The 25,507-nt window shown below is 39.0% G+C and overlaps 4 protein-coding genes across 6 annotated transcripts; all 4 read left to right on the top strand.

Annotated features, from left to right (window-relative positions):
* The first annotated feature begins 3,155 nt into the window (after positions 1-3,155).
* LOC121773825 (calcium-transporting ATPase 2, plasma membrane-type-like) lies at positions 3,156-6,904 on the top strand. The gene is made up of 6 exons (XM_042170743.1): positions 3,156-3,329; positions 3,608-3,662; positions 3,749-5,865; positions 5,933-6,104; positions 6,173-6,474; positions 6,548-6,904. Exons 1-6 carry the CDS (start codon positions 3,156-3,158, stop codon positions 6,794-6,796), a joined length of 3,069 nt encoding a protein of 1,022 aa, XP_042026677.1. The 3' UTR covers positions 6,797-6,904.
* A 1,837-nt stretch (positions 6,905-8,741) lies between these two features.
* On the top strand, positions 8,742-10,286 carry LOC121774217 (probable pectinesterase 29). Its single transcript, XM_042171129.1, has 5 exons — positions 8,742-8,932; positions 9,013-9,172; positions 9,263-9,475; positions 9,794-10,035; positions 10,130-10,286. Exons 1-5 carry the CDS (start codon positions 8,742-8,744, stop codon positions 10,284-10,286), a joined length of 963 nt encoding a protein of 320 aa, XP_042027063.1.
* Positions 10,287-11,591: 1,305 nt separating this feature from the next.
* On the top strand, positions 11,592-12,922 carry LOC121774216. The gene is made up of 2 exons (XM_042171128.1): positions 11,592-12,299; positions 12,383-12,922. The coding sequence occupies exons 1-2, from the start codon at positions 11,592-11,594 to the stop codon at positions 12,920-12,922; spliced, it is 1,248 nt and encodes a 415-aa protein (XP_042027062.1).
* A 2,480-nt stretch (positions 12,923-15,402) lies between these two features.
* Positions 15,403-24,801, top strand: LOC121774614 (phospholipase A I-like). Of its 3 annotated transcripts, none has more exons than XM_042171477.1 (19): positions 15,403-15,489; positions 15,683-16,468; positions 17,093-17,240; positions 17,414-17,492; positions 17,944-18,097; positions 18,197-18,406; positions 18,493-18,738; positions 18,828-18,990; positions 19,070-19,330; positions 19,469-19,590; positions 19,934-20,095; positions 20,196-20,388; positions 20,506-20,642; positions 20,860-20,998; positions 22,087-22,278; positions 22,378-22,858; positions 22,953-23,169; positions 23,251-23,340; positions 24,133-24,801. In XM_042171477.1, the coding sequence occupies exons 2-19, from the start codon at positions 15,833-15,835 to the stop codon at positions 24,577-24,579; spliced, it is 4,077 nt and encodes a 1,358-aa protein (XP_042027411.1). In that variant the 5' UTR covers positions 15,403-15,489; positions 15,683-15,832; the 3' UTR covers positions 24,580-24,801. The 3 variants fall into 3 exon arrangements, with proteins under 3 accessions (XP_042027411.1, XP_042027412.1, XP_042027410.1); XM_042171478.1 differs by having other exon boundaries at positions 15,405-15,489; positions 15,722-16,468; XM_042171476.1 differs by having other exon boundaries at positions 15,422-15,489; positions 15,609-16,468.
* Positions 24,802-25,507: the final 706 nt, after the last annotated feature.

The following is a 25,507-nucleotide window of genomic DNA, read 5'->3' as shown; positions in this document are numbered from 1 at the left end:
TCGCCGTTTCCGCATGAGTAAACCGATATTTCTCCACATTGCGAATACTTTGGCGGCCCGGGAAGAGTTCTTCCGAGAAGGGTTCGACGCGGTCGGGCGTCCCAGCCCACACGACGCTGCAGAAATGTACTGCAGCAATCCGTCAGCTTGCGACTGGACAAACGACCGACATGTTCGACGAATACCTCCACATCGGAGACACAACTGGGCGCATGTGCTTGCTCAAATTCTGCAAAGGCGTCCGGACAGCCTTTACGGACGAATTTCTCCGGAGGGCAAGCATGACCGATTGTCAGTTCCTCCTCGACCTGCACGAACAAGTGCATGGATTCCCCGGGATGCTTGGCAGTGTCGATTGCATGCACTGGAAATAGAAGAATTGCACGGGGGCTTGGAGGGAATCCTACACGAGCAGCCACAAAGGCACCCACCCAACCGTTGTACTCAAGGCCGTTGCCGACTACTGGCTTTGGATCTGGCACGCGTACTTCGGGGTCCCTGGCTCGAACAACGACATAAACGTGCTCCACCAGTTCGACCTTTTTACCGAAGTTTTGGATGGTAAAGCGCCGGCCATCAACTTCGTCGCCAACAACCGGCTGTATAAAATGGGGTACTATCTCGCCGACGGCATCTACCCGAAGTGGCCGACCTTCGTGAAGACGTGCAACAGGCATGCGAACTCAAAGCAGGCTCTTTTTGCGCAGAAGCAGTAGGCTGCTCGCAAGGATGTGGAGAGGGCGTTCGGGGTTCTCCAAGCGCGCTTCAACATCATCAAAGCCCCGGCTCGTTCGTGGTTCATGGAGAGCATGGTCGACATCATGTATACGTGCATAATCTTGCACAACATGATTGTCCAAGACGAAGGACTCGAGGCGGGAAATTGGTTCAACCCCGAATCCCCCGGAAGCTCAACCGCAAGTAGTCCACCGCGAAGTGGAGCGAATCCGTCAATACAAGAACGGTTGTCTATTCGGGCAAGGACACGCGACTCTAGCGCCCAAGCCCAACTCCAAGAGGATCTAATTGAGCATATTTGGGAAAACTTTGGCGGAGAAAATTAAATTATGTCATTTTAATTTTTTTAGGATTTTAATTATGTCTTTTTTCTATTTTTTGAATTTTAATGTTGTTTTAATTTTAATGAAGTTTGTTTTTTTTAATTGAATTTAGAGCATCAAATTATACAAAGTTAAATTATATCTTTTTTTATTTATTTCGGCACGAATTTAATTATGTATTTTTTAGGATTTTAAGTTGTAATTTTATTTTATTTAATGAAGTTTGTTTTTTACTTGAATTTGTTGGAAAAAAAAATAAAAAACTGAAATTGAATGAATAGTAATTCAAGGGACGGAGCATTGCAGGTTCCGTCCCTTAGTTAAGGGATGGAGGAATAAATACAGTGGGGCCCTCAAATAGTAGTTTACGGGACAGTTAAGGGACGGTGGGGGGACAGCGTAGTGGATGCCCTAATGTACATTCAATCATGTCCTGCCATGTGACACGAAAAATGCAATATTGTATACAGAAAAATGCAATATACATTTATAGAAGCTATAGATGAATTTTGGCGGATTCCATTTTTATTGTAGAGTTTTGCATTTTAGATATATGTTGTTTATTTGCATTTTATATATAAATGAATTACATTTATATATAATTTATTTTACATTGTAGACAATTTATGTTAACATGGAATTTTCCTATAACTAAAATGCAATCTACGGAAATGCATATACAACTTGAAAAATGTATATTGTATTTTTGTGTATACAATATTGCATTTTTCGTGCCACATGGCAACACGTGATTGGATGTATGTTAGCACTCTAATTAAGAATGCGCCCTAATGTTCCCCATGTTAAAAATTCAAAATATATTTATGTATGGGACATACTTAAATTGCTCATAATCTCATCAATCCCATAAATTAAGAATGAATTTGCATTCATTACAACATTTCATCCAATTAATTAGTTTTATTTCAGAAAATAAATCAAATTTCAAAACTAAATAGAACCTCCTCATTTTTGGCAACTCTTCTTTGTCTCAAAACCCTCTCCACCGCTAAACCAACATGCTGCCATTTTTTTCGCCGTTAGCTAAAGTCGTTGCCACCAGCAACCCTCTTTCTTTCTCTTTCCCCGCTTCTAGGCGACTCCCTCAGCACGACTTCTAGGCAACTCCCTCAGCACGACTTCTAGGCTACTTCCTCCTCACGGCTTCTACGTTTGTACGACCACCACCGACATTACTTTCCCATTTAGGGAGCGATGCGCAGTTGCCTCAAAATTTTTTTCTCAATTCCTTGTGTCTACATGTTTGAGACTCTTCCTCGTTTCTGCATGTCCCACCCCTCACTTGAGGAGACCATTCTGGAGTTGAGCCTTATGCGGTTTTGTTGCTCTGTTCACGTCTAACACCCTCACCTCTAATGATTTGTTGAGTCAGGTTTTTGAGCTTATATTTGTAGAGCTTAATTTATTTAGTATTAACTATCGGTCATTATGAATTTGCAACGTCAATTGCCATTATTTTTGTCATTATATTATAATAAAGTCAAAAATAAATTTTGCAACAATACAAAGAATTAGTTTAAACGTTAAAAGCCTGGTTTTGGCTATGGATTGGTTTATGTACATTTTATAGTGATGCAAAAGATATTGCGCTTATTTTCAGTAGTAATTCCCATATTATTTAGTGCAATTAGTCGTTTCCACAATTTTAATTTTGTGGCAGTTATACTTTTTTTATGAATGCCTAGATTAAACAATTTTAATTATTTTATAGCCGTTATATTTTTTAATGGCTGCACTATTGAAATAGTTTTAATTAGTGTATAACGGCTGATAATTGTTGATGGAAGATTTATTAGATTCTTGCCACATATTTATAAATATTTAAATGCATACCCAAAACTTATGAAAATTCTAAAACATGTCAAAACTCGCCAATTATATTAGTATAAATGTGGAAATCGCACATTCTACGTTCAAACCTTCCTACAAAAGAGGCTGCAAAAAGAGCGTAGTTCCATTAATAGAATGGTAATCACGATCACCAATTCAAGCATGGCCTAAACATAGTTAGGATCAAATATTTGGAGCAATGCCAAAAGCAATTACTTGTTAATTTGTGAGAAGCAAAATCTGATGGAGAGTTTATTGAGAGAGCAATGGGAGGTGCAGCACAAGCATGCGCCGGAGGAGGCGCTGCAGCGGTGGAGGGGCCTCTGCGGCGTCGTCAAGAATCACAAGCGTCGCTTCCGATTCACCGCCAACCTCTCCAAACGCTACGAGGCCGCCGCCATGCGCAAAACCAATCACGTAATCCATGTTATCCTTTTTTTCATTCATATTTATTAGGATTTTCTACTGTATATCAGTTTTATCTATCTATTTTCATTCATATAATATTAGGATTGCCGACTACATATTAATTTGATATTGTATATTTTGGGTTACGCCTTGCACATTCCTAAAAAGTTTTGAACTAATTGAGGTTCGACAACACTTATATGTTGCTTCTAACTTCTCTTCATTCTCGGACGTGGGATGAGTTTACAACCCATCCATCTTGAAGTTGAATCTTGGTTTGATTTCAGGAGAAGTTCAGAGTGGCACTTCTCGTATCAAAAGCTGCATTTCAGTTCATACAAGGTTAGGATCGTCGACTGTACATTAGTTTGATTTTGTATTTATTTTAGATCATTGCCAAAATGCCTCAAACTAATTGACGTTTTCAGGCATGCAGCTGAGCGACGACGATTACACCGTCCCCAAACAAGTCAAAGACGCCGGTTTCCAGATCTGTGCAGAGGAGCTCGAATCCATCGTGGAGGGCCATGATCTCAAGAAACTCAAGGAGCACGGCGGCGTCACAGGCGTCGCCGACAAGCTCGCCACAGACTCCACCACCGGCATCCCCAGCGAGGACAGCGACTCCCTCGACCGCCGCCGCAGCGTGTACGGCACCAACACCTTCCAAGAGAGCGAGCCCCAGAGCTTCTGGATGTTCGTCTACGAGGCTCTCCAAGACATGACACTGATGATCCTCGGCGCCTGCGCGCTCCTCTCCCTCGTCGTCGGCATACCAACAGAAGGATGGCCTAAAGGCGCCCACGACGGCGTCGGCATTGCCGCTAGCATATTACTGGTTGTGTTTGTCACAGCCACCAGTGACTACCAGCAGTCCCTGCAGTTTAAAGATTTGGATAAAGAAAAGAAGAAAGTCTCTGTTCAAGTCACCAGAAATGGCTATAGGGAGAAGATGTCTATCTACAGCCTTCTTGCTGGAGATATCGTGCATCTCTCCATTGGTGATCAAGTCCCTGCTGATGGCCTCTTTCTCTCGGGATTCTCCCTCCTGATAGACGAGTCGAGTCTAACCGGAGAAAGCGAGCCGGTTGTGATCAGCCTCGACCGCCCTTTTCTCCTCTCCGGGACAAAGGTTCAAGACGGATCGTGTAAGATGTTAGTGACAACAGTTGGGATGAGGACTCAATGGGGTAAGCTGATGGCGACGTTGAGTGAAGGAGGGAACGATGAGACGCCGTTGCAGGTGAAGCTGAATGGAGTGGCAACCATCATTGGGAAGGTGGGGCTGTTGTTTGCTGTGGTGACATTTGCTGTGCTGGTGCAGAAGATGCTCAGCCATAAATGGGGCGAGCACACGGCGTCAAGATGGTCGGGAGACGATGCTCTTGAGCTGCTGGAGTACTTTGCCATTGCTGTCACTATTGTTGTTGTGGCAGTCCCGGAAGGGCTGCCTCTGGCTGTCACGTTGAGCCTTGCGTTCGCGATGAAGAAGATGATGAACGATAAGGCGCTGGTGCGCCACCTTGCTGCATGTGAGACCATGGGATCAGCCACCAATATCTGCAGTGATAAAACTGGTACACTTACAACGAACCGTATGACTGTGGTGAAGTGTTGCATCTCATTGGCTGTCAAGGATTTGAGCAGTGAAGGAAGTGCTTCCGAATTGCGGTCTCAGCTCCCGGAATCTGTGTTGAAGACTCTGCTTCAATCAATCTTCAATAACACTGGTGGAGAAGTGGTGGTGAGCAGGGACGGGAAGCAGAAGATTCTTGGAACGCCGACAGAGGCAGCTATTCTCGAGTTAGGCCTGGCGTTGGGAGGGGATTTTCAAGCAGAGAGACAAGCATACAAAGTAGTGAAGCTTGAGCCATTCAACTCCACAAAGAAGCGAATGGGGGTGGTGCTGGAACTCCCAGAAGGAGGTCTCAGAGCTCACACGAAAGGTGCCTCGGAGATAGTCTTGGCTGCTTGCAACAAGGCCTTAAACTCAGATGGTGAAGTTGTACCATTGGATGAGATATCTATCAATCGTTTGAAGACAGCAATCGATGAATTTGCAAACGAAGCTCTTAGGACTTTGTGCCTCGCCTATATGGAGCTTGAAAATGGATTCTCTGCTACTGATGACATTCCTGCCTCAGGATACACCTGCATAGGGATCGTGGGGATCAAAGATCCCGTGCGCCCTGGGGTCCCTGAGTCCGTTGCATTGTGTCGTTCAGCTGGAATATGTGTAAGGATGGTTACCGGAGATAATATCAATACTGCCAAAGCTATTGCTAGAGAATGCGGGATACTAACTGACGATGGTATCGCGATAGAAGGTCCAGTTTTTCGCGAACTGAGTTTGGAGGAGTTGCACCAACTCGTTCCCAAGATCCAGGTGATGGCCCGTTCTTCGCCAATGGACAAACATACATTGGTCAAACACCTGAGAACTACGTTTAATGAAGTTGTGGCTGTCACTGGTGATGGAACAAACGATGCTCCTGCACTTCACGAAGCAGATATTGGACTTGCAATGGGCATTGCTGGGACTGAGGTAGTATGAATCCCACTGTTTTCTAAACTCCAATCATTATTTGAGTCTAACAAGTGAATGATTTCAGGTAGCTAAAGAGAGTGCTGATGTTATAATTCTGGATGATAATTTCTCCACGATCGTGACAGTAGCCAAATGGGGGCGCTCGGTCTATGTAAACATTCAAAAGTTCGTGCAGTTCCAGCTCACTGTAAATGTCGTTGCACTGGCCGTCAACTTCTATTCTGCTTGCAAGACAGGTGAATTACACAACACATCTTTTTATACAAAGTCTCTCAAAGATAATTCTTCATCACGCAAATTTCAGGAAGTGCTCCTCTAACAGCTGTTCAGCTCCTGTGGGTGAATATGATAATGGACACACTTGGTGCACTTGCACTTGCAACCGAGCCTCCTAACGACGAACTGATGAAGAGGCCTCCTGTCGGGAGGAAGGGAAACTTCATTAGTAACATCATGTGGAGGAACATATTAGGCCAATCTCTTTATCAGTTCCTTATCATCTGGTTCCTTCAGAAGCATGGAAAGACTTTCTTCTTCCTCCATAAGCACATTGACTCGGACTTGGTACTAAACACGATTATCTTCAACACATTCGTCTTCTGCCAGGTACTTATCTATCTCTTTGATGCTTGTAATTCCATCTTGCATTAGCTGCTTCCAACTTGTGTTTATGTTGCAGCTTTTCAATGAGGTGAACTCAAGAGAAATGGAGAAAATAGACGTGCTCCGAGGCATACTGGACAACTACGTCTTCGTGATAGTGTTAGGCTCCACGTTCTTCTTCCAGATCATTATCATCGAATGCCTCGGGACATTTGCAAGCACGACGCCCCTCACAATCATGCAATGGTTCTTCAGCATTTTTATGGGATTCTTGGGAATGCCTATTGCTGTTCTTTTGAAGAAACATTTTCCTGTCCAGCCTTAGTAAATGGTACATATAAAGATCCTCCATAGAAGCAGCCCATTGCTTAAGCAAAAGAATTAGGTAGGCAATCATAGAATATAATATGTACTCAACTTGCATTCAGATTAGCAAATAGTAGAAATTACTCTACAAGTTTATAATGTACACTTGTATACATTACAACTAGATATCAGTTCACCATGCCATAACTAAATGTCTTTTTTCACCTTTCAGAAACAACAGTGTTTCACATTTTGTACATTATATTGCAGTTATGACATCACACCTAATGTTTTTGGGCTTCACTCTCAATATGTAAATGAACTCTTCAAACAGATAATTAGATCTTTCAAATCATCTTCTGCTACTCAGCCATGATAGTTTATATTACAAAATAATTTCTAGATAAAAAGGCTGCGTAACATAAATTCAAGGGACTATGAAGTATAAGGTCAATAAAAAGGCTATGAAGCATTAATTCAAAGAGAAACAATCTTCTGTAGATAAATATTGATATAGTTGAAATGGAAAAGCTTAATCAAATTCAAATGAGCAAATCTGGATTTTATTGTGTAAAGCATTGTGCATTAGTATATTAAAGCAACTATTGCTATGCAGATATTCTTAATTTATTCAAATTGTACGAGTCGTGGCTACGAATATAAACATATAGAGTTTGATTTCATTCATTGAAATTTATCAAAAAATTGTCTTTGAATTCCTCTGATAATTATGTCACACTAATATTTCAAATTTGTCAATTAAGTTGATATAATTAGAGGTTAGAGGCCAGTATGCTGTACACAATTCATAGACGATATTCTTCCGAGTATTAAGACACGGACAAATATAACTAGCGTCTCACTTTGTGTGATGCATGATCCAATTGATTTTCTATTTGCACTAATTCGAAACTATGAATTCACATTTATGAAATGAGAAACAATATCATTATAACGATTTCTAAACTTACAAATGTGTAAAATAACAATTTATTATACCAACAAAACTCATGTCATCAAATAAGTTTCAAAACTGAAAATTGCACAAAAAACAAACGTCAATTTGAACACTTTTCGATCGCTACTATAAAAAGATCAACCACAAACACATGCCGATTACAATTAAATATTTAATGAAAGAAAAACGGAAGGCATGATTAACGTGTGCAAATCCAACTTAGGATATCCTAATTTACATGTTTCAATTTATTTGCTTAAATCTTAGTAGCTCATTATCGCCATATCAAGACACATAGTTAGTTAGCTTTAGTTTATACGTGCATGAAAACATAGCAATTTATAAATACAAATAAATGAACAGAACAGGAAACTGATGGATTAATTAACATACAGTTTTTTTCAAAACCAACTTCAGATTTTCTATTTTTCATATCTGTGCTTCCTATGAATTGGATCATGCATAAATCGATTTAATTAGATAATAATATTATAAAATTATATACTCTGATTTAAATGTAAAACACAGCTTCAAAACTTATGGCCATGCTTTGTGCTTGAAATTCAAATTGTATCCAATATGCTTTAATTTCTCGTTTTAGTTATCCACCATTTTTAATTAGCAAAGTATTTTGCTTTTTGTAACGCACATTTGTTGGACAGTGCATTAATATTATTGTGCAATCTCATATAAATGTTGACTGTTTTGGTCTATATTGAAATCAAATTCAACAAAAATTTGGGAGGAAATAAAAAAGAATATAATTATGGAAAAATATTGAATATTTGACTGTAAATGGCAAAATAAAGGAACGAAGACCATCATATGAACAAGATTATGAAGCCTATTCCTTGTTTTGACTTCATAATTAAATGCTAACATATACACATATATACTCAACTGAGTATATATACATATTAATCATCCGAGAGTAAATTAATCATTAAGCATACAATCTACTAATAGAGCAAAGTGTATTCGTCTACTACATTCATAAGAAAAAAATATGGCATCTCTTAAATGGTGCATCTTCATATTTTTGTTACTCTTGTCATCAATTTCTTCCATTAGCGCAGCCATAATCGTGGTTGATCAATCGAAGCGCGGTGGTTTCACAACCGTGCAAGCTGCCATTAATTCCGTTCCTCCCGGCAACACCATCTGGACTACCATTGACATCAAACAAGGCATTTATAGGTTAGTAACAATATTCAATTTTCTTTTTAGTTTGTTCTGACAAAAATATCACTCTTATATATGATGTTGATTTGTTGCAGGGAACAAGTGATTATTCCTGAGGATAAGCCATTCATAATCCTGAAAGGAGCAGGAATTAAAAACACCATCATTTCGTGGAATGGTCATGGCGCCATTGACGTAACTGCTACTTTCAGTTCTGAAGCTAACAACACCATAGCCAGAGACATATCGTTCATGGTAATAAACACATGCACCACGTGCTAAAATGAATTAAGTTCATTAATTCCGGTTGGATGATTAGGTTAAGTAATTATTTGGCATGTGCAGAATTCTTACAACTCTCCCCCAAAAAGTAATAGAAATCCGATGGATCAAGCGGTGGCAGCGCGGATTAAAGGCGACAAATCAGCCTTCTACCGTTGTGGATTTTTCGGATTGCAAGACACCTTGTGGGATGTTCAAGGCCGACATTACTACAAAAGTTGCACCATAGAAGGTGCCGTAGATTTCATATTTGGTGCTGCCCAATCCTTATACGAGGTAATTAGTGTTTTCAAGATCTGTTCGAGCAAATTATAATCAGGAGATTTAAGCTAAAACCAATTGAGTAGCTCATAAAACTTATATACTAATAATGTTGGATTGATAATCGATAATATGTAAGTGCATGCTAAAAATGTTGGATATCCGCTTGTAATTAGTGACAGATAATAGTCCGTCGGAAAATCTGTCAGAAAATTGTTTTTTTTTTTAATTTACAATTTCTAAATATTCTAATTGCAAGTATGGTAATTAATTCGCAAAAAGTTGGGCTTATCCCAAATTTAAATACAAAGGCAATACATCGATTGTTTGCAGGGTTGCACCATATCAGTAGTTGCGGGGTCCGTAAACGGACCAGGATTTATCACAGCTCAAGGGAGAGAGAACCCTAATGATAGGAGTGGGTTCGTGTTCAACAACTGCAATATAGTTGGAGATGGGAAAGTGTATCTTGGAAGACCGTGGAGAAGTTATGCTAGAGTCCTCTTTTACAACACACAAATGTCCGATATCATTGTTCCTCAAGGATGGGATGCTTGGAAAAACACTGGCAACGAGTAACCACATTATTTTTCTCATGTTAATTTAGAGTTATTTGCTAGTAAATATTTGAGTTTAAGATCTAATCAACATTCAAATATGTATTTGCAGGAATCAACTATCACTATCTGAGTATAAAAGTAAAGGTCCAGGTTCGATGAGTTCCAGAAGAGTGGGATGGGCGAAGAAGCTAAGTGAAGGAGAGGCTAATAAGTTAGCCACCATTTCCTTCATTGATAATCATGGATGGATTGACAATGTGTTTTAAAATCTCAATTAAATACATACTACTAATACAAGTATTATTTAATGCTTGACTTTTTTTTATATTTTTTTAATTTAATGCTTGATTCGTACGTATATGCATACTCTTGGCCATATATTTTCGTATATGAGATCAATTTTTGTTCTACCTAGTGTACTTATAATTCTTCTTACTTTATGTTTATTTTATATATTTCTTACAATAATTCGGCTATAAATTATGCAAGATACAAAAAGATAAGAACTCTGAATTTAAACTTTATGGAAATGATGAAATTTGTATTGAAGATATTAAAACTGATCTTAATACAATAATTAATGTAACTGACATATCTTTAAAATAGATAAATGATATTGTATATCATGTTTTTCCTAATTCAAATTAATTCATAGAATAAAATTTTTTATAAGAGCAAATTTGGTAGTGTATCCATTATGTTATGCGTAAATTTAGGATAACATCAATTTAACTATAGTAAGATAGTCATGCTAAATTAACTTAACTTAATTAGATATAGTGATACATCTTTATAATTAAAAATTTTCTGAAACAATGTTAAAAGTGTAATGAATACTTATCCCTTTCGAATTAATTTAATCAAATTAATATGCGTAAAGATAAATTAACAAAAATTGTATATACAAAATGCCCTTAAATTTTAAATCGGTTTTTATTTGAATCGGTTTTTTTATTAACTACTCCCTCCGTCCAGCAATAGGAGTCCCAATTCTCCTGGGCACGGGTTTTAAGAAAGTTGTTGGAGTGTGTAATAAATGGTGTGTGATAGTTGAATTTGTGACCCACTTTAATTGTTTTAAACTCTTTTTTGGTGTGTTGCATACAACATGCTGCCATTTTTTTCCCTTGAACAATGCAGCAACGTTTTGCATATGAGGCTGTACATTTAATGTCATACAATATGCTGCACATTTAATTTTATGTAACCTGAATTTAATTTCAGGCTGCAAAAAAAAAGTCACAATTAATGGGAAACTAAATTTAATAAGAACACTCAACATAAAAAAATGCCTTCCATACATAATTGAACAAAGTCAGGTGAAATCACCTCAAAATACAAGGGGGGAAGTGAATTTTTCAAAGTTCCCTCTACAAAGTTTTTGAGGGAAATTTGAGTTCTAACAAGTACAAATCCTATGCTGCTATAAATGCCTCAACTACATTCATTTAAGACACCTCCTAACAACTCAAAATCTGAAATTCTGCCAAAAAAACTCCCAAGAATGAAGTAAATTCGGCTCCCTCAGAAAAATTTCATCATCGGGATGGATATTGGGCAGAGGGGCTGTAATGGAGGCAGCAGAAACTCATAGCATCAGTAGGAAGACAGTCTATAGGCTATGGAAGGCAGCCAAGGAGCAAATGCAAAGGGGAGAACCTGCAATGATGGAAGGAAAGGTTAGAGGATACCATCATGTAGATAGATTAGAGCTTGATCAAGATAAAGTTAGAAACTTATCTACTCTTGAAAGATCTTCCCTGAGAAAAATGGCAGTAAAATTGAATGTGAGTAAGAGCACATTAGGTCAGTGGGTGAAGCAAGGTAAACTACGGCCACATACAAATGCAATCAAACCTGCCCTCACCAATATGAATAAGATAGCAAGAGCTAGATGGAGTCTTAGCCAACTTCAGCCACAGATAACTCAAGGTGGAGTGCAGTTTCAAGGCATGCACAATGTAGTGCATATAGATGAAAAATGGTTCTATATGACCAAGGTTTCAGACAGGTACTACCTTTTGCCGGATGAGGATGAGCCATATAGGTCATGCAAATCCAAGAGATACATCACCAAAGTGATGTTTATGTGTGCTGTCAGTAGACCACAGTTTGATGCCAATGGGCAGGCAACTTATGATGGTAAGGTTGGAATATTCCCCTTCACTGAAGTACTCCCAGCTCAGAGGAAGTCAAAAAACAGAGCAAGAGGGACCATGGAAACCAAAGCCATCAATTCAGTCACAAAGGCAGTGATGAGGGACTGCCTTATCCACAAGGTAATCAACTTTTTTCCTTGCTATCAGACCTTAATTATTCAAAAAAGATCATCATGTAGCTATGTTGTTGTTTTTTATGCCAGATCATACCTGCAATTAAGGCCAAGTGGCCTGTTGGGGCAAGTAAAGACATCTACATTCAGCAAGATAATGCAACCCCACACATAACTGCCATGGATCCAGAGTTTCAGGCTGTTGCCAAATCAGATGGATTTGACATCCAACTGATTTGTCAACCACCTAATTCTCCTGATACTAACATCTTAGACCTGGGATTTTTTAGAGCAATTCAGTCACTGCAGCATGAGAAACCATGCAAGACTGTGGATGAACTAGTGGGGAATGTGTGTAGCTCATTTACAGAACTGTCACCACAAACTCTCAACAAAGTTTTCCTAAGCTTGCAGGCTTGCCTCACTGAAATCCTACACTGCAGAGGTGGAAATGGATACAAGGTCCCACATATCAACAAGGACAGACTGCATAGAAATGGGGGACTCCCCAATGTGCTGGAAGTGGATGAGGATGTTGTGAGAGATGTGTTGCACTACTTGCAAATGCCAGAGAATAATGTTGGGTCAATGTATGATATTGGCCCTCTTTCAAGTGCATTTGGCATCTAGGTCAGCATAGGTGATGTGTATGGAATAGGGTAGTCTGATTTTTTTGGTGTGTTGGTCAGCCCCTATGTTTTTTGGGTTAGGGTTTGATGTTTTTGGTTTTTGGTATACATACATAGTGCAAACCAGATGTAATGCACATGTTCAGGATAATCTAATGGCTCCCTCAGAAAAATTTCATCATAGGGCAGTGTCAAAAAGCCTCCAAACCTGATCAAGGGGTGGCTTTTACAGAGCACATCAACAACCAACCACAAACATAGTCCAACACAGAATGCAGTAACCAACACATATTCCATCAACTTAGGCAACAATTCAGCAACATGAAACCACCTCAGAAAAATGTCATCATAGGCATTGTGAAAAGCCTCCAAACCATATCATGGGGTGGCTATTTCACACACAACAGGAATCACAAACATATCCCAACACAGAATGCAGCAGCCAACAACATATTCCATCAACTTAGGCAACAATTCAGCAACATGAAACCACCTCAGAAAAATGTCATCATAGGCATTGTGAAAAGCCTCCAAACCATATCAAGGGGTGGCTATTTCACACACAATAGGAACCCCAAAGATAGCCCAACACCACAGGAGCAACAAACAACAAATTCCAGCATGTATAACAACAATGCACCATATAGCAGTAGGGTAATCAGACAAACATCACATATTTCATCATATAGGAGTCGAAAGCATAACAAAAGAACCCTAAATACAGCCACCAACAAAAGAACCCTAAATACAGCCGACTACAGAATCTCCAAACCCTAGCCAGGGGGTGATTCTTACACAACTCACCATGTTAGATGAGATCTTTCATGCCGGGTAAGAGAATCAGGAGGATCTCCTTGAACCACTCCTCTTCCTCAACAGGTCGTCTCCGTCTCTTCACTCGCGGAGCTTCAGGGACCAAATTGGAGTCCGGACTCTCGTAACCCGGCGTATCAGGGACAATAAGCTCAGATTCGAGCATGGGATCCGGCGTATCAGGGACAATAAGCTCAGATTCGAGCATGGGATCCGGCGTGCCAGGGACCACGGTGGAACCACCCACCATCGACGGCATACCTTCCAGATCTGGGGTTTCAAGGTACATTGGGGGCTGGGACTCGGTCCAGGGAGGTATGTCGACCGTCGGAGTTTCAGGAACAACCGTAGACATCGAATCATCCGCCTCCCACGAGTAAGTAGGGATAGGCGACAGGTGGGTCGCAATTGGCGTCGGGATCGACCCTTCCGACGGGTCGAACGTCCACTCCGGCGCCGGATTCGGACGAGGCCAACGTGGAAGTTGGATGCGATTTCCGACCGAATCCAACCCATAGATGGGGGATCGGGGTGGAGAGGGTGCATTATCCATGGACGGTCGAATGAGGAAGATGAGGAGGCGGTGATTTGGAGGAGGAAGATGAGGCGTGGATTAGGGTTTCCACGGAGGAAGAGAGTGGAACGCGATTGTGAGTGAGAGAGTGAGAGAAGGAAATCGAGAGACTGAGAGTGTAATTGAGAGAGTGCCGACAATAATTGGTGTATGGGGGGGTGTTTTTTTAATGGCATTTTTGGTAAATTATGAATTGAGGGAGGGTGATTTATTTATCTAAATATGGTAAGTAGAACCGGGACTCCTATTCCCGGACGTCCCAAAACGGAAAAACGGGACTCCTATTGCTGGACGGAGGGAGTATTATTTATATACTAAATTACCCTTTTTATTATATTTGCAAAGTCAAACACTACTAAATCACAACAATTATATATGGTATGAAATTATTAACAATCATGGCAATAAAAACGTTACATTATTTGGGCAAATTTCATAAATTGAACTTCTTGACTTCTTAAAATTTCTATCTAACTAATATAATCATTAATTTAAAGGTGATTCAACTCAAGTCCTCTGCACGAGACATAAGATGTTTGCAGACACAATTTACATCATATTCTTTTGGTCATTATATTTGTTTTGTTAAGCTTTCTATTGTAGGAGTATGAAGCATTTTATTATATTGTAGGAGTATGAAGCATTTTATATATTTTTGTGTAATATTGAGCTTTTAAAAATTCCTTTGCAACTTGAAAAGATACTTCATGAGTAATTTACAAATCTATTTAAGTAAGTTCAAATAGAGTTGACATTACATTTTATTCATGTTCACATTGCTGCTGCCCAAATCCATCACATCGTATGTGGTTTTGAAACTTCCAAGTGTTGCTTGGTAGATGTATGCCGCGTTACGGTAAACTTGAACTCAAGACTTTTGATTTTTGACCTCGGATAATTTACCGCAAGAATAACACACGCACACAAATAAAATACTCCAATGAAGTTGCAAGTGAGAAATGAGTGGACTTATAAATGGGCCAAGCAGGCTTGGTAAATGGGCTCATCTACTTCCAATTAAGAAAACCCAACTACATTTCTAGATTCTTTTTTTTTATTATTAAAAAAGGAACCAAAATCCAATTTATGAACCAGCAAAGGAAAAAGAGGAAGAAAAGAATGGAGAGACAACCTCTCCTCTCTCTCTGCAGCACTACTCTTCCCATTACTCAAAGCTCTGTGTAAGTGCTTACGTTTCCTCCCCATTCAACTTTCTTCTGTTGTTATTCGCTTCATTTTGATCCATTTTGCTTTTTTTTTGTATCTATATCTATATATACACTAATTGCGTTACAAGTAGATTTACTAGATATTCTCCGAAGCAAGTCGATGATCTATATCCTCCTATACTTGTACGTATCGTACGAAATGCAGACGACTTTGATCGTAGTGAATTGAATTAATCGACTGCAGAATCAGCCAATCCGCATTGCTGGATCAATTTCGCTGGATCGCTGCGCTACTAATCGAAGCAACTGAAAACGTAAACAGTTTTGAGAGTAGCGTCATCTGAAATCGGCGTCAATGTCGTGGGGGCTGGGCTGGAAGCGCCCTACGGAAGTCTTCCACCTCACATTGAGCTACGGCCAGGACGCCGACACTATCGATGACGCATCGCCGAGGTCATCGCTGTCGTCACACTCCTTATCGGGCTCATCCCCTTCGTCTCAGGAGGATGCATCCTCCGCCGCCTCCACCGTCGCCGCTCCTGTTGCCAGTACCAACGCCAATCAGGATCAGTTAGGGTTTAAGATCGAACTGGATTGGAACGCCGCCGATGACGAGGATCAAGTGGCGCTCAAGCTGCAATCGCAAGTGATGGTCGCCCTGCCGACGCCGCAGGATTCTGTGGAAGTTGAGCTGACGGAGAGGATGCAAAATGGGGATTCCGTGCTTGATCTGGAGAACAGTGAAGGTGAGCGAATGGAGACTGTGAGTTTAGAGATGAGGGTGGTGAAGAGGAGGGATCCGCTGAAGGGGGTTTTAATGTGGAAAGCGGCGGGATCAGGGCAACAGACTGATGGCGGAATGGGGGTGTTGGTGAAGCTGATGAGGTCGAATTTTGCCAATGGGGCTGCAGATGGGGTGGCTACAGGGTCTGAATGTCCTGATCATTGGCGAAATGTTTCTGTTGTCAGCCTTTGTGGTCTTGGATTATCAGTAAGTGTTTTCTTTGTCAAATACTTAGGATAGTCATGCTTTCTGAGCGACCCGAACGCCAAATTAACAACACAAATTCTGATCATCCCCATAATTTACGCATATTTGTACATAATGAAATTTGATGCATAATGAATTTACGCATCTTACTGCATGATATGTAATGTAACAATGTGTAAGTTTGTTTTTGTTCCAGTGATTATATCTCCGACTTTTTTTAGTCTTCTCCACCTGTTATCTGCTTGTGTCTGGAAATGCTAATGTTTGTGTTTCTTAGTTTTCAAAGTCTATATTCTTGTAGTTTTTGAGAATAGTTTTAACTTTTAATTCTTATACGTCTCTTTGCTTTGCTTACTAGCTCCACTTTCTGGTGAATCCTGGATATTTCCTTTCTCCCTTTTTCATTTTATTTAAATTTGTGAAGATTGATACGAGCACATGTTTATTGCTAGTGGCGGAGTCAGTATGTTTGTATCTCCTTATACACATTTAATTTAGGAATTTTTAAGCCCAGTTATCTTGGAATTCAGTTTTGGATTACTTTTTGTAATCATGTAGGGTGTCTCTTCAAAAGAACTTTGACAATGTAATTGCCTATATTTACTTGAGTTTTATTATATTCAGGCATTGCCCGTTGAGATAACCCGTCTTCCTCTTCTTGAGAAACTTTATCTTGATAACAATAAGCTGTCAGTTTTGCCATCTGAGCTTGGTGAGCTGAAGCACTTGAAAGTTCTTGCTGTAGACTATAACATGCTCGTTTCCGTGCCTGGTAAGAGTTGGATTCTTTTCCTGGTTTCCACCCCTTTATATGATGGAGGATTAATGTTAGCTACCCTAGCAACTAATCTGGATATAAAAATGAATTATTATGTGATACAAGCAATAGCATAACCTAACAGCTTGTTCTAATATCCTTTGTAATCTTTGTTGGGATGCAAGCAGTTGAACTAAGGCAGTGTGCTGGTCTTGTTGAACTGTCCCTGGAACACAACAAGCTGGTTCGCCCTATTCTTGATTTCAGGTCAATTTTTCACCTGTAGCTTTCTTTGCTTAAGGAATACATTTTGGTGCCTATACTTTTAAAGTTCTTTTTTTAATTGGATCTGTTTACTTCTATTTGTAAACATTGAGATTTCACTTTTTTTTATTTTTACTCTCTCTGCAAAAACCTAGTCCCTCTACTTTTATTTATTTTAAAGTTAGTTAGTCCATTATTATTCATGTAGCACAAGGACGTAGTCTTTCACACAAATGAAAGTATAGGGTGTCACTCAAATTTAACATGTAGGCTAGTATAAGGGCTTAGTTTTAACAAATAAATAAAAGTGCACATACCCATTTCCAATACACTTCAAAGCATAGGGACTTGAATCTTTATTATGCATTTTCCATGCTTTAAATATAAAAAATTTCCCTGGTGATATCTTGGATATTTTTCCAAAGCTTAATACTTGTCTTCAGCTCGTTGACAGGGCTATGTCAGAGTTGCGTGTATTGAGACTTTTCGGGAACCCCCTTGAATTTCTTCCTGATATTTTGCCACTGAATGAACTTCGACACTTGTCCCTTGCAAACATTCGGATTGTGGCCGATGAGAACTTGGTAACAGTAAATGTACAGATTGAGGTATGATGATGAACCCTTCAGTAATTAGTACTTAGTAGCCAAACCAAGTGTAAAGGCTCTTAAGTTGAATTATACTTTCTTTTTCTTTTTTTGATTCAGATGGAGAATAGTTCTTATTTTGTTGCATCTCGGCATAAACTGAGTGCCTTCTTTTCTCTCGTATTCCGTTTTTCTTCTTGTCATCACCCTTTGCTGGCATCTGCTCTTGCTAAGATAATGCAAGATGAGGGGAACTGTGTGGTGGTGGGAAAAGACGAAAATGCAGTACGGCAGCTCATAAGTATGATAAGTAGTGAAAACCAGCATGTGGTATGCTTCCGGTTCATAAATAAATGCCGATTTTTGTTGGCTAAAATGTCTTACTTGCATTTTTATTTTTATTTTATTTTTGTAAGGTCGAACAAGCTTGCTCTGCACTTTTAAATCTTGCTTCAGATGGTTCAGTAGCAATGGAACTTATGAAATCTGACATCATGCAACCTATTGAGAGAGTGCTGAAATCCACTGGGTCAAAGGAAGTTATCTCTGTCTTACAAGTTATGGTCAAGTTAGCTTTTACATCAGATATTGTAGCTCAGAAAATGCTGACGAAAGATATTTTGAAGTCACTGAAGTTATTGTGTGCTCACAAGAACCCAGAGGCAAGCTCCACTAGTGTTTCTTTTATGTGTATATTTTCACATCATCTCTTGCCAATGGTTTAGCTCAAAATGAAGGTTTTCTGATTTAGGTCCAAAGGTTAGCGTTGTTTGCTATTGGTAATTTTGCCTTTTGTTTGGAAAACCGACGTGCACTTGTCACATCAGAAAGTCTGCGCGAACTTCTTCTGCGACTAACAGCTGCACCTGAGCCACGTGTATGTAAAGCTGCAGCCCGTGCTCTTGCAATATTAGGTGTGTTCTTGCAAGAATATTTTAATGATCTAACATATTGGGGCAGGGAGTCTTGCATCTCTCACATTTGTCATTGTAGGGGAGAATGAGATTCTGCGCCGTGCTATAAAAGCAAGACAGGTTCCCAAGCGAGGATTGCGCATACTTTCAATGGATGGTGGTGGAATGAAAGGATTGGCGACAGTTAAGATGCTAAGAGAAATCGAGAAGGGCACTGGAAAGCAAATTTATGAGCTTTTTGACCTTATTTGTGGAACATCTACCGGTGGTATGCTTGCTGTTGCTCTTGGAATAAAATTAATGTCCTTGGAAAAGTGTGACGAAATATACAAAGAACTTGGTAACTTTTCTTTTCTTTTTTCTTTTTTTTTCCAGAAGGAGCCTTATTTTTTGCTTTTCTCTTTAGTCTCTCCCGGCCATATTTTATCATTATTATTCTCCTTCTCTCACATAATTACTTTTTCTCTCATTTTTCAAGGTAAACTTGTGTTTGCTGAATCTGTTCATAAGGAAAATGAAGCAGCAACATGGAGAGAAAAACTGGATCAACTTTACAAGAGCTCATCACAGAGCTTCCGTGTTGTAGTTCATGGATCTAAAGTTTGTTATACTGCTGTTCTCTTCTCTTCCCTTCCATTCCTTTAATTTCCAAATCTCGCACAATACGTTTTGTCTATTCAGCCATTGTCTTTTAGTCCAATGAAAAGACACAATAAAGTATGTTATACTGCTGGTTGTCTCTCTTCTGGTACTCCATGCCCCCTATTTGTAGGTTTTATGCTCCATTCATACTTTTGGGGAATGGAAGTGTTGGTGGTGGAATGATTCCCCCACACCAAGCAATCCTCTTTTTTTACTATCATCTAGTGTCTCCCAAACCTCCATACCAATCACCATTCAGAATTCATCATGAGGTTCCATATTAATTGGAATTTTCTTCCAGCACAGTGCAGATCAATTCGAGAAGCTGCTGAAGGAGATGTGTGCTGAAGAGGATGGAGATCTCCTGATAGAGTCAGCTGTTAAAAAGGTTCCCAAAGTTTTTGTTGTGTCTACTCTGGTCAGTGTCGCACCTGCACAGCCATTTGTATTTCGTAATTACCAGGTTTGGTGCTTTCCATTTAGTAGCTGTTAATGGTTCTTCTTCTTGTGTCTGAGGGGATTCTTTTAGTTGCCTTACAATGACAATATCTTCTTAATCCCAGTACCCTGCTGGAACACCAGAGCTTTCTTCTGCAGTTTCTGAGAACTTGATAAGTGGGGTACAAGGAGTTGTGACTACTGGAGCTCAGGTTGGATACAAGAGAAATGCTTTTATTGGAAGTTGCAAGCATCAAGTATGGCTGGCTATAAGAGCGTCATCCGCAGCACCATATTATTTAGATGATTTCTCTGATGGTACTTTCCTTTTTTGTGCCTTCTGGGACATCTATCTTGTCTATTTTCTCCATACTATAGATGGATCTCAACGGAAGCTTTCATTGTCTACATTTTTTTGAACTCTTTATGCTACAGGTATATATCGCTGGCAAGATGGGGCTATTGTAGCTAATAATCCTACAATTTTCGCCATACGAGAAGCACAACTTTTGTGGCCTGATTCTAAAATTGATTGTTTAGTTTCAATTGGCTGTGGGTCTGTTCCAACAAAGGTATCAAAGGACTCTCTATTTCCCTTCAGATACTGATATGGATTCCCCCTCTCCCCCCCTCTTTCCCCAGCCATTGGGATATTGCCTGCTGTTTTCTATGCTTTACTTCTGTCAGATTGGTTGTGTTTTCCTTGTGGTGTTCTAGTTATATTATGATTTGAAGATGTTAACCTTCCCAGCAATTGGTACTCAGTTCTCTGTTTTTCTGCCCTGTTAGGTTCGCAAAGGTGGCTGGCGCTATTTGGACACTGGACAAGTGTTGATTGACAGTGCTTGCTCTGTTGACCGTGTGGAGGAAACTTTAACTACATTGCTTCCTATGCTGCCAGATGTACAATATTTTCGATTCAATCCAGGTAAAGTTTTAACAGAAACTTATAGTGCATTGCTGTGGTAAGATTACTAAGCAAACTTCTATTTCTCGCTAAAGATTTGAAATATGTCATTTGAATAATATACATTTTGACATATATATAGGTCCTCAACTCTTCACCTAAAGTGCAAAAGTTTATTACTCCCTCCGTCCCACTCAAGATGGCCACATTCTTGAGTGGCACGGGATTTTAGGAAGTGTTGTTAGGTGGAATAAAGTAGAGAGGAAAAAGGTAGTAGAATATTTTAATGAGGAGAGAGGAGGATTCCAAAATTGGAAAGTGGCCATCTTGATTGGGACGAATAAAAAAGGAAAGATGGCCATCTTGAATGGGACGGAGGGAACGGAGGGAGTATTAGATAACCAATTCACAGACTCATAATCTTTTTAGTCTCTTCTATTGAGTCAACAAATGTCATGCCATTAGACTCTAAGCTCAATACCAAGGCATAAATCTCTCTCACTGTAACACGAGAACTAATTCCCACTTTATATACTATTGTAGATTGAATATAATCTTGCAATCAAGATATTAGACATCTTATCTTCATATCTTGTTAGTTGTGACAGACAGAAACATGATACTAAGATTTAACAGAAATCAGATCTATATGATGGTTCAGGAAAAATATATATCATGAATCAATTCTGTTACTATCAAAGTAGTTTGTAATTTTCAAGTTGCCACTCTGTGTTTAGAAGGGTACATGAATAGATTGGATAAAACAAATTCCGGACAGGCAGCAGATAAAAGAGATGAAATGTCCTAGGATTTTAAAATTAGAAAGAAAGGTTCCTGATTCATTTCATATACTTTTAATGCTGATGTAACTTTGTTAGTACAAGAAAAACTTAATTTGAAATATTGAGGAGCGTATATAATCAATAATTTAACAAATTGATCCTAGGCCAAAATTGTATAACTAACTTGAATGCATAATTTCTGGCTAATTATGGATCCATTCTTCCTTCTGAGTTTGAAATATCTGAGGAATGCATATATATTTCTTATCGGAGTAGGCTCCACTTATTTTGTTTAATAGTTATCCCTAAGTATGATTGATTGTACAGTTGATGAACGTTGTGACATGGAACTCGATGAGACTGATCCAGCAGTCTGGTTAAAGTTAGAGGGTGCTACAGATGAGTACATTAAGAATAATTCTATGTCATTCAAGGATCTAGCTGAAAGATTGCTCGAGAGTACTCTTGATGATAAATTTTCAGATAGTGTTAAGTCTCAGCAGTTTTTTAGAGCAAATGGTACTAGTCTCCTTTAACTCTGAATCATTCTTTAGTCTATTCCTTAAACTTTTGAGTTCATTCTATAAATGATAGCGATGGTTTTTTTGTATGTGATAGTGTCAAATGACAACACTGCTTGTTTGGGTTGGAGACGCGGTGTACTTCTTATAGAGGCTTCAAATAGTCCAGATTCTGGTAGAGTTTTTCACCATGCACGGACACTTGAGGCATTTTGTGGTAGTAATGGGATAAAATTATCACTTGTCAATGGGACATTTGGGACCATGAAGGCTTCTCCAGGATCTGCACTTCCAACTCTATTTACATCACCTTTGTTTACTGGAAGCTTCCCATCAAGTCCTCTAGTTTACAGTCCTGACATGGGCCCCCAGCCAGTGGGTAGAATTGATTTAGTACCACCTCTGAGCTTAGACGGAGTCCATTCTGCAAAATCAATTGCTTCACCCCCTGAGTCTCCCCCTAAGAGGAGACAGCTTGCTGTGCCTATTCTATCATTGCATGAGAAAATACAAAATTCACCTCAGGTTGGAGTAATTCATTTGGCACTGCAAAATGACACAAGAGGCTCCATTTTATGGTATGTTTATAACCCATCATTGCTTCTTTATAATACAGTTTCATCTTGTTGGATTTATTGTTAAATCTTTTTCTTCTTCTTCTTTTTGAATTAGTTGGCAGAATGATGTATTTGTGGTAGCAGAACCTGGAGAATTAGCAGAGAAGTTTCTGCAGAATGTGAAATACAGCTTGCTATCAATGATGAAGGGAAGGAAGAGGAATTACACATCAATAATTTCCAACATCTCAACTGTTACTGATCTTGTTTCTTGTAGGCCATACTTCCAGATTGGGGGTGTGGTCCACAGATATATAGGGCGCCAAACACAGGTAGATCCACTATTTCTTTGTGTTACATAATTATTTTTCACTTGGATGAAAATTTGATATGTTTGGTATGATATTGCGAAGGTCATGGAAGATGATCAAGAAATTGGTGCTTACATGTTCCGCAGAACTGTTCCTTCCATGCACTTGACTCCAGAAGATGTCCGTTGTATGGTATGTGTACAGATCTTTCTGTTATGGTAGCTTGATAATGAGTAATAAAAATTTATTTTGAGTCGTTTATCTAGGCTGCCATTGTTAACTGGAGTATGATAATACAAACTAAGATAACTTTTAATATTATTATGCACTTATTGATTTATTTTCTTTCTTCTTCACTCCATTGAGCTGGTAAATTAATATTATGTCTTGTTTGATTTCATCCTCTGATGGTAACTTCTAGAAATGTTGGGGTTACTCAAATATTTGAGCTCTCTTGAACCCTTTAAGGCTATAAGATGTTTGATCACTTTGTTGTCAAAAGTTCCTTGGTAAATTTACTTAAAAGTTGTTGGGTCCAATCAAACATTTCAACTCTTGAACTTTAAAAATCAGTTTCATTTTGAACCCTCCTCCATTATCCCTCCTGTTAATGTTAATGTCCTTGAGGTCTGTCCAACAGATGTCACATTTATATCGTTAGAGCATATACCTGGCTAAAACATGTTAAAATCCTGAATTTGGTAGACTCCCTTAGAACATAAACCCTAAATTGAAAATTTGCCAACTTTCTAAAATCTCTTCATTTCGAAAAAAATGAAGGTAATACCTAGAATCGCTTTTGTCAGAAACTTCAACATTGACTAGATGAGGTTTTCCCACAAAGAGTGTATTTCCAAGAACCGTTTTTACAATTGTCCAACACAAGGGGCTCTTGATTGCTGAAAATATGCATAATTCTCTCACATTAATATGTCCAATTGATAAGTACAAGAATGCCATAATGCTGACTTGTGTATCTTGCAGGTTGGATCTTGGAGGGACAGAATTATAATTTTCACAGGGATATATGGTCCTACGCGAGCTTTGACGAAAGCATTCCTTGATTCCGGTGCCAAAGCTGTGATATGCCCTTCTGCTGAGCCTGAAGAATTGCAGCTGACATCATTTTATGGGGCAGGTGAATTTAGTAGTTATGAGAATGGCAAGTTTGAGATTGGATTCGAGGAAGGAGAAGAGGAGGACCCTGAACCCTCCAGTCCAGTAAGTGATTGGGAAGACAGCGACCCTGACAAAAATGGGGTGCAGCCGATGAGTTTATGGGACGACGATGAGAAGGAACTGTGTCAATTTGTGAGCAAGTTGTACGAATCAATGTATGAGGGTGGTGCCAGAGTTGATGTTGCTCTAAAACGTGTGCTTGCGTCACATAGGAGCCTCAGATATTCGTGCCACCTTCCGAGCAATCTGTAGATGGGAGAGGGTACTGTTGCTGTTTGGTGTCCAAGGTATCTACTCCCATCTTTCTTGTAATACTCTGTACTACATAGTCAACTATATTAGAGGAGAATATTATACAAGGAAAACAGACCGCAACTTAGAAGAGAAGAAAAGAGATGAAACAAAAGAGGAAATGCACATTTTTGAGTTATAATACTTATAAAAATTTTTAGAGCTGACTTTTTTGTGATCAAAGTTTACAGGTATGGGTATGCTTAATGTGTGACTTGCGTAGGCAGTATTTGTGGAATATGGTAGTAAAAAAATGGCACAATGTGATTAGATCTTGGTATTACAATTACTACAAAATCCCAAATTTCGATTATACTATTTGAATAGTTACATTTATAAGTTAAATCAAATAATCCAACTAATGAAAAATCAACATCATGCTGAAAGCGCTTGCCAGATATAGGTGTATTATCTTGCCAATTATGTAATGAAACTCAAGAAATGTTGCCACTTTCTCGCCAAGAACAACCCTATTAATAATAATATATGGTGTCTTTCATAAAATTAATGGAAGAAGAAATAGACCATTTTCCTAGTATCTAAGGAGCCCTTCTTTATCTCACTCTTCCTCTATAATATTTTTATCCCACTCTTCTTTAAAATTCTTGAATTTATCATTCACATTCCTGATTTCAAAAATAATAGTTTCATTATCCAACTATAATCTTGATGTGGAATAATTTATATTGCGGTGAATTTGTTGTTAGTTTTCATCGTTATTTTCTCAGAACTGAATTTGTGTGAGTTGTGCAAAATATTGTTAATTTATTACCGAGGAGGTTGCTGGTGCGCTACCATAACTTGGATATGCTGTCGTCTCACACCACACCAATAATTCAATTTCCGATTTTGAGTATGTTTGCGACTGTTATTTTAATGCTCAACTGGT

The sequence above is a fragment of the Salvia splendens genome, chromosome 17 (assembly GCF_004379255.2).
Source record: "Salvia splendens isolate huo1 chromosome 17, SspV2, whole genome shotgun sequence".
NCBI lineage: Eukaryota > Viridiplantae > Streptophyta > Magnoliopsida > Lamiales > Lamiaceae > Salvia > Salvia splendens.
The sequence above is the reverse complement of the archived record's forward strand: the minus strand, read 5'-3'. Positions and strand labels throughout refer to the sequence as shown.